The sequence below is a fragment of the Gracilinanus agilis genome, chromosome 4 (genome assembly GCF_016433145.1).
Source record: "Gracilinanus agilis isolate LMUSP501 chromosome 4, AgileGrace, whole genome shotgun sequence".
NCBI lineage: Eukaryota > Metazoa > Chordata > Mammalia > Didelphimorphia > Didelphidae > Gracilinanus > Gracilinanus agilis.
Window position 1 is genome coordinate 108,718,906 of NC_058133.1, and position 7,511 is coordinate 108,726,416.

Genomic DNA, 7,511 nt, shown 5'->3' on the forward strand with positions numbered 1-7,511 from the left:
AAGGAAGAAAGAAAGAAAGAAAGAGAGAGAGAGAGAAAGAGACAAAGAGAGAAAGAGAAAAAGGGAGAAAGAGAGAAAGAGAAAAAGGGAGAAAGAGAAAAAGGGAGAAAGAGAGGAAGAAAAAGAAAGGAAGACTTATGAGTCCTACTAGGAGACAGTATGGCTAGATTTGAATCCCAGGCCTAATACTTACTGCCTCTGTGACCTTGGACAAAACTACTGAACATCTCTGGACCTCAGGTTCCTCATTGGTCCTTAAAAACAGGGATTATTTCATCCTTTGCATTCATGGCATCAATGCCTGGCACATAGTAGGTACTCTGTTTGACTGATTGATCTATCAAATGAAATTCAGCACTCAGTGATCTCTCAAGTTCCATCTAGCTCTAAATCCCCTGGTCCTCTTTTTTGATACAAGTTCCCTCCTGTGGGTGGCCTTGTTGGTGGCCATAAGTAAAGGAGTTTGCAGGCATTGCCTACATTGAATGTTGATTTTATCATTATAATAAACTCTCTTCCCTTCCTATTCCAATACCAAACCCAGCCCTCCCACAAGAGAAGTTACAGTACAACCTAGACATTAATAATAATAATAAATAAAAATAATGTAGGCTCCTTCAGAGCAGAGACTGTTTTTCATTTTTGTCTTTATATTCCCAGAGCCCAGCACAGTGCCAGGTCCATAGCAGGTGATAAATGTTGATTGATTTGGATGAAGTGATCATCAAGAGCTCCAGCAGTGATAGAAATGGTCCCTTTTCTCTCTGTCATTAAGGTGCCTTTTGGATTGAGGTCTAGAAAGATTAAGAGCCCCCCATTTGGGGGCCAGTGGCCTTTAAAAAGAACAGCCTTAAAGGCTGGGGGCATCTCTTCTCCTTCCTGACTTCAATTCAAGCGTTTGTCTCTCATGATGGGCACAGCCTCTGCAGCTCCTTCTTGGAGCCTGTCTGAGCTGAGCACCATGTTGCAGGGAGCGGGACGGCTTTCTATAGAACAGGAGTGAGCATTATTCTCATCTTCATCCAAAAGCATGAAGCCCTGAAGCCCCTTCTCACGCATGTATGCAATACAGAACAATTTAGACAGAGCTAACCATCAGTGGTTTGACCCTCCAAGATAGACCCATTGATGAATGGTGGTTTGAAATTCTAGAACTATGGGAGTCGATACCAGATGGAATCTTTGAGATCATCAGGGGTATACGGTGGCCAGGTCCTGGAAGCAAGTCTGAGACAGATGGTCCTCGTAGGGTGGGATTCAGGAAAAGTCACAGCTGCTGGCCAAAAATATAATGTCATGGTAGCAAGAGCCCTGGAAATCTAGGCTCTCGTCCTGTTGTGATTCTAGCATGCTGCATGACCTTAGGCAAATCATTTCCTCTGTCTAGACCGTTTTACAGCTCACTCAGCTGTGATAAGATTAGACTAAATTATCCCTAAAGTTTCTTCCAGCTTGAAAAAATCTGTGATTAAACCACCCTGACTTGGGATGTTGCTTCACCCACAGCCAGCCCTACTGACAAGACATAAACATGTCTGACTAGAATACAGATTACTGGCAATTAATGTGCCCCCATCAGATAAGCAATAGAAAAGGAGGGAGGGAATATGGTAATAATAACTAGCATTTATATAACACCACAAGGTTTGCATCCTTCTTTACACAGATTATTTCGTTTGATCCTCACAACAACCCAATGAGATAGATGCTATTATATTCCCCATGTCGCAGACCAGGAAACTGAGTCTTAGTCATCTAACTTCTCCAGATTTCTGTTCCTTCATCTGGCAAAACTAAATTAATATACTGCATTAGGACATAGTGGAGTGGCTCAGAGGATGGAGAGCCAGGCCTAGAGATGGGATTTCCTGGGTTCAAATCTGCCCTCAGACACTTTATAGCTGTGTGACCCTGGGCAAGTCACTTGACCTCCATTGTCCAGCCCTTACACTCTTCTGCCTTGGAACCAATACACAGTACTGATTCTAAGACGGAAGGTAGGGGTTTAAAAAGAAAAGATATACTGCATTACCACTGTCACGGGCTTGCTGCGATGAAGGCATTCGCCTTAGAGCGCTATAGAAATGAGAGGGATTCCGCCCTCCATGGTACTTACAGAGGATGCCAACGGGCTCCAGGACGCATACAGGAGCACCCTGGCATTCAGTCATAGGACTTAAAGCTGGAGGCAGCCTCAGAGAGCCTTTAGTCCAGGTCTCGGAAGCAGCGACTGGGCGGAGGGCCCAGAGGAAGGAGGCTCAGGGGGAGAATCTAGCCTGGGGGGTGCAGAGCTCCAAGCCCTGCCCTTATCTGCCCTCCCAAGCACTGTGCTTCGGATAGTGTTGTTCAGTCATTCAGTGACTCTTCTTGACCCCCATTTGGGGTGTTCTTGGCAAAGCTCCTGGAGTGGTTAGCCATGTCCTTCTCAGCTCATTTTTCGGATGAGGAAGCTGAGGCAAATGCTTACGTGACTTGCCCAGGTCATACAGCTAGTACGTTTCTGAAGCCAGATTTGAACTCAGGACGATGCGTCTTCCCTACTCTAGGTCCAGCACTCCCTCCATAGCTACACTCAGCTGCCCCCAGGCTCCCCATAGCAAGCGTGCAGTCCTCCTCTCTCAGAACTGTTATCATCATTCGTCTGACTTGAACCAAACCAAACAAACCCTTATTCACACCTTCCGAAGTCGGGAGTAAATGGGCAATTACCTTACTGCCCTCTTTCTTTTTTCCCCCAAGCCCTGACTTTCTCTCTTAGTATCAGTCCTAAGACAGAAGAACAGCAAGGGCAACTGGGGTTCAATGACTTGCCCAGGGTCACCCTGCTAGGAAGTGTCTGAGGTCAGATTTGAACCCAGGTCCTCCCTATTCCAAACCTTGTACTCTCTCCATGGGGTGAGCTGGCTGCCCCTGCCCCTGCCTTTCAGTGTATGAGAGTCCCTCATTTAGCACTGAAATAGTCCTGAATGGTTTTCCTATTTGGCCAGGGCTGCATGGGCAGCCACTCTGGGAATTGGGGCGGCAAAACAGAGTACTGGTTTGGTAGTCAGAGGGTCCAGATTCAAATCCTGGCTCTGCTACCCATGGGACTTTATGATTCACCTCTCTTTATTTCCCTATCTGCAAGATGCAAGGAGAGCGAGGTAGCACAGTGGCCAGGCCTGGATTGGGGGGGGGGGGGGAGGGGGATCCTGGGTTCAGATCTGGCCTTGGACACTTCCTAGCTGGGTGACCCTGGGCAGGTCACTTAACCCCATTTGCCTAGCCCTTATTGCTCTTCTGACTTAGTCATTACTAGGACAGAAGGTAAGAGTTACACACACACACACACACACACACACACACACACACACACACACACACACACACACACACACACACACCCTCCAGGATCTCAAGGCAATGGATAATTTTAAGGTGATGAACCATTAAAAAAAAAAGATGAGCGGACTAGGCTGGCTGATCTTGGAGGACCCTTCTAGCCACAAGCCTGTGAAGCCATAAATAGAGCTTTTTACCCTACAACTCAGCTAGTCCAGCCCCCAAGCTGCAGAAGCAGGCCTTAGATGTAGAGAGTGGCCCCTTTAACCCTAACAAACAGAGAACACGTAATAGCCAGAGAGTAGAAGGGGAAAGAAACGTCCCAGTCCTACATAGGGTGGGGGTGGGCATCCCCTTTCTCAGGGGCCCCCCCACCTTCTCTTCTCTCCTCCTTTTATGTGGAGCTTCATCTGCCCAGACTCCCCAGGTAGCCCCAAAGCCGCCATCAGGGCCTCCAATCGACGATCGGAGCACCGCATGGCAGGAGCCGGTCCCCGTGTAGGCGGTCACTGCGTGGCATTCTGCGCCCCGGTCCATCCTGCTCCCTGAAAAGCGAAGGCAGGGAGGAAGCTCTTTCCCATTCCTTTCCCGTCTGTCCCAGCTGTTCCTCAGCCACCCTTGGGGCGGCCCAGCTTCCCCAGAGGTAGACCCCAAGGGTGGTACAAAGGATTTTGTTTTTTCTGTTTTCCATTGAACAGTGCAGGGTGTCTTTTTTCTGGCCTGCTGCCTGGCTTTGTTTTTTCTTCCAACCTTCCCCTATCCCCACTGTGGTATCTCTCAAACCCCTATGCAGAGGGCACCGTAACCCACAGGACCAAGCATTGTGCGCAGCCTGCTCTTTGGCCAGCCCCTGCCTGACCATAGGATCACCAAACAGGACCCGGAAGCCCTCCAGTCCCCCTTCTCATTCCACAGCCGAGCCAACTGAGGCCTCGCTGGGGACAGAACTCCTCCCTGCCCTCACTGTGTTGACCACGTCTGTGATTCTGGAGCAAATCCAGACTCCATTTGGGGCCCCAGAACCAAACTGATTCTTCAGTGAAGCAGGGAAAGAGGGAGGGACGTGGGGAGGAAAGAGCTGCGCACCCTTGATCTCTCTTCTGTGGGCAAGTTGAAACACCACTTCTCTCTGGTGGTTCTCCTTTGATCTCTACCCCCTCTCCTCGTTTGTGCATATAGATCAGGAAGTCTTTGGAGAGGGAGAAAGACAGGTAGCTGGAGGGCCAACCACTCTGTTCCTTTCAAGCTTCTGGTAGCTGGGGTGGGCAGGACAGGAGTCTGTTCTTTCCAGATCAGAGACAAGAACTAGACCCGTCCTCCCGGCCCCCTTCCATCCCCCTAAGGCATCGCTTCCCTGTCTCCTTGTTGCTTTTGACTTAGGGGAATAGAATTGAGGTCAGAAATAGCCACATGCCCATTCAGGGGAGTAATTCATAGGCAGAAGGAGAAAGAATCTGAACGTTTTATGGAGAGGGAAGTCCCCCTCTTCCTCCCCAAAGTGTGATGTGGCCCTGGAAGCCAGCTTCCCTAATGTCACACTGCTTTGCTTTGCCAAATCTTTCACATTCATGAACTTTATTAATATTAATAGCATCAGTCAGTTGTCTAACTGGGTCGTGTTGGCCTCGGTCTCTCAGCCACCTAGCAGAGCTTCATAAAGATGGCAAAGGAGTGGCGGAAGGGAAGAAGTGGGGGAGATTTTATTCTTCCGGGCCCTGGGCACCTGCTTCTTTTTGTGGCTCGATTCTTTCCTGCTGCAGCCCCTACCTTACCCCTTCTGAAGAAAAAACGATTCCTCACTCACAGAGTCTAAATCTAGGCCAAAGCAAACTTTTTTCACTTTCTCAATTTTTTTTGGTTCAAGTTTCCTTCCACAAAAGGATTAATATGGAAAAATGTTTTACGTGATTACACATGTAAAATCTATCTCAGATTGCTTACCATCTCAGAGAGAGTGCAGGGGAGGTGAGGAAGGAAGAACGCTAGAATCAAAATGTTGGAAATTTGGGAACCAAGCCTAGAAATGGGAGGACCTGGGTTCAGATCTGGCCTCAGACACTTCTTAGCTGTGTGACCTTAGGCAAGTCACTTAACTCCTATTGCCTGGCCTTTACCTCTCTTCTGCCTTGGAACCAATACACAATACTAATTCTAATAAGTAAATAAAATGTTTGAAACTTTCTACATGTAATGGGGGGGGGATCTTAATTTAATTTAAAAAATAAGACTTGAAAAAGCAATTCCTCTTTCCAGACATGGGGAGATCTTATTTCATACATTATAATTTCTCGATATCTACTCCCTGAGGACTCTCTCCCCTGCCAGCCATCTTGTGGGTTCAACTGGAGGTTGGTCCTCTAACACTATATATCGTGTATGTCCCTATTTACCAGCATGTGGCATCCCCCCTTGAGGGCAGGGGCTGTTTTTGCTCTTCTTCGTAGGCCCCCCCTCCCTTGCCCGCACCAGGAAACACTTACTAGCAGACTCTCCTAGGGCCTTCTCAGCTTGGGTCCCACCTCTAATGCTCTGTCTCCTTCTGCCCCCTCCCGGCCCTCCCAGCGATGAGGACAACAAGCCCCTACAAGGAAGCCAGACGTCCCTGGACGGCACCATCAAGCAGCAGGAGAGCGATGACAGCCTGGTGGACTACGGCGAGGGGGGAGAAGGACAGTTCAATGAGGATGGATCTTTCATTGGCCAATACACAGTCAAAAAGGACAAGGAAGAGACAGAAGGGAACGAGAGCTCAGAGGCCACGTCGCCCGTCAATGCCATCTATTCCTTGGCATAGCTTGGCCCACACAGACACAGCCACACCAGTCAATGGGGGGAGGGAAGGCGGGGAGGAAAAAACCCACTGCAGACCGACTACTAAACCACCACCACCCCGAGGGGCGAGGGCAGGAATGGCAACCAGAGACGCCAGTGTCAGGGATCAGCCGAGCCGCACGGACCTGTGACAGCCCAGCCAACAGCAACGCCACTTCCCCTTCCTCTCCCCTCCATCCCCCTGCCCCCCAGGTGCCAACAGGGTGATCACAGAGCTGGAGACCAGTCCTGAGCTGAGCCAGAAGGGAACAGGTCCTGAGGCTCAGTCCAATCACCGGCCTGAGCTTTCAGAACCAGACCATCCCTGTCCCCTCCACCTCATCCCCACCACACACACAGGCTATTTGGCAGCCCTTCACCCCTTAGCATCCTCCTAAGAAGTTAGGGTACCCCTTTCTCCCTCACTCTCACATTGTCTGTGCCCTGTCCCTCCTCTCCCCCACCAACTTAGTTCTCTTCAAAAATGTTCCCACTTTGGTTTTTCTTTTGGAGATAAATCCCAGGAAGAGAATGGAGGGATGGCCCCTCCCCAGAGAGCAGCAAGAGACTGGCAAAAGGATCAATCAGCAACAGGACAGACTCTCTAGTATTCACAGGCACTTCTGGGCCCCGTCATTTCCAAAGGATGCCTTTCCGACCATGCGTGTGCCGCCCCTTTGCCCCACTGTCCTCTCCTCTTTGGCCTTGGCCCTCACCGCCCTGGGCCTGGCTTCTTTCTGCAAAGCAACAGTATTTTTTTGACAGAGAGAGGGCGAGCAAGAGTCTCCTGCCTCCTCTCTCATGTTGGGAGCTGGGCACACATCTTAGTACCGCTCCCTTAGGATGTGGGGATCCCCCAGCCTCCTCCAAATGTACCGAGTTCCTCTTATCCTGATGAAGAGGTCTTAGCCCGCAGGAGCCAGACAGTGGTGCTTGAATGAAAAGGTCTCTGACTCCTGTGACCAGGCCTCTCTAGATAGAGGTAACCCTAGCTCTGGACACCTGAGGAAGGTAGGAGTGTTTGGGCCTAGAGAAGGGACAAAAGGAAGCAGGTTCTGGACTTGGCCTTTCCTTCTCTTCCCCCTCTTAAAATTCCATATTGGTCAAAAGAGTGGAAGAAGAACAAAGACCAAGATTTCCAAGTCAACCCTTGACCTGACAGTAGATGAGAAGGATTCCAACATGGCGCCCCTGAAAGACAATGGCCTTGTCCCAAGCAGAACAACACATGGAGGCTCTGCCAGCATGAGGAGTGTGAGATAACTCTTGGTCTTTCCTCTCAAATGCACCCGCTATCATCTCCATGCTCCCAGGTCCGGAGGATTTCAGCCCAAGGTGCATCCTTTACCATGTCACGTGGACGGTGGTCCCTGGTGGGT

At 49.8% G+C, this 7,511-nt stretch overlaps 1 protein-coding gene across 1 annotated transcript in view; it reads left to right on the top strand.

Moving 5' to 3' along the window:
- Nucleotides 1-6,115, top strand: part of NFASC (neurofascin) — a 248,354-nt gene extending 242,239 nt beyond the window's left edge. The window contains exons 32-33 of the mRNA XM_044674931.1: nt 3,726-3,826; nt 5,766-6,115. Of these exons, the coding sequence (XP_044530866.1) occupies nt 3,726-3,826; nt 5,766-6,115 (451 nt within the window). The remainder of the gene's footprint in view (nt 1-3,725; nt 3,827-5,765) is intronic.
- The last annotated feature ends 1,396 nt before the right edge of the window (nt 6,116-7,511 follow it).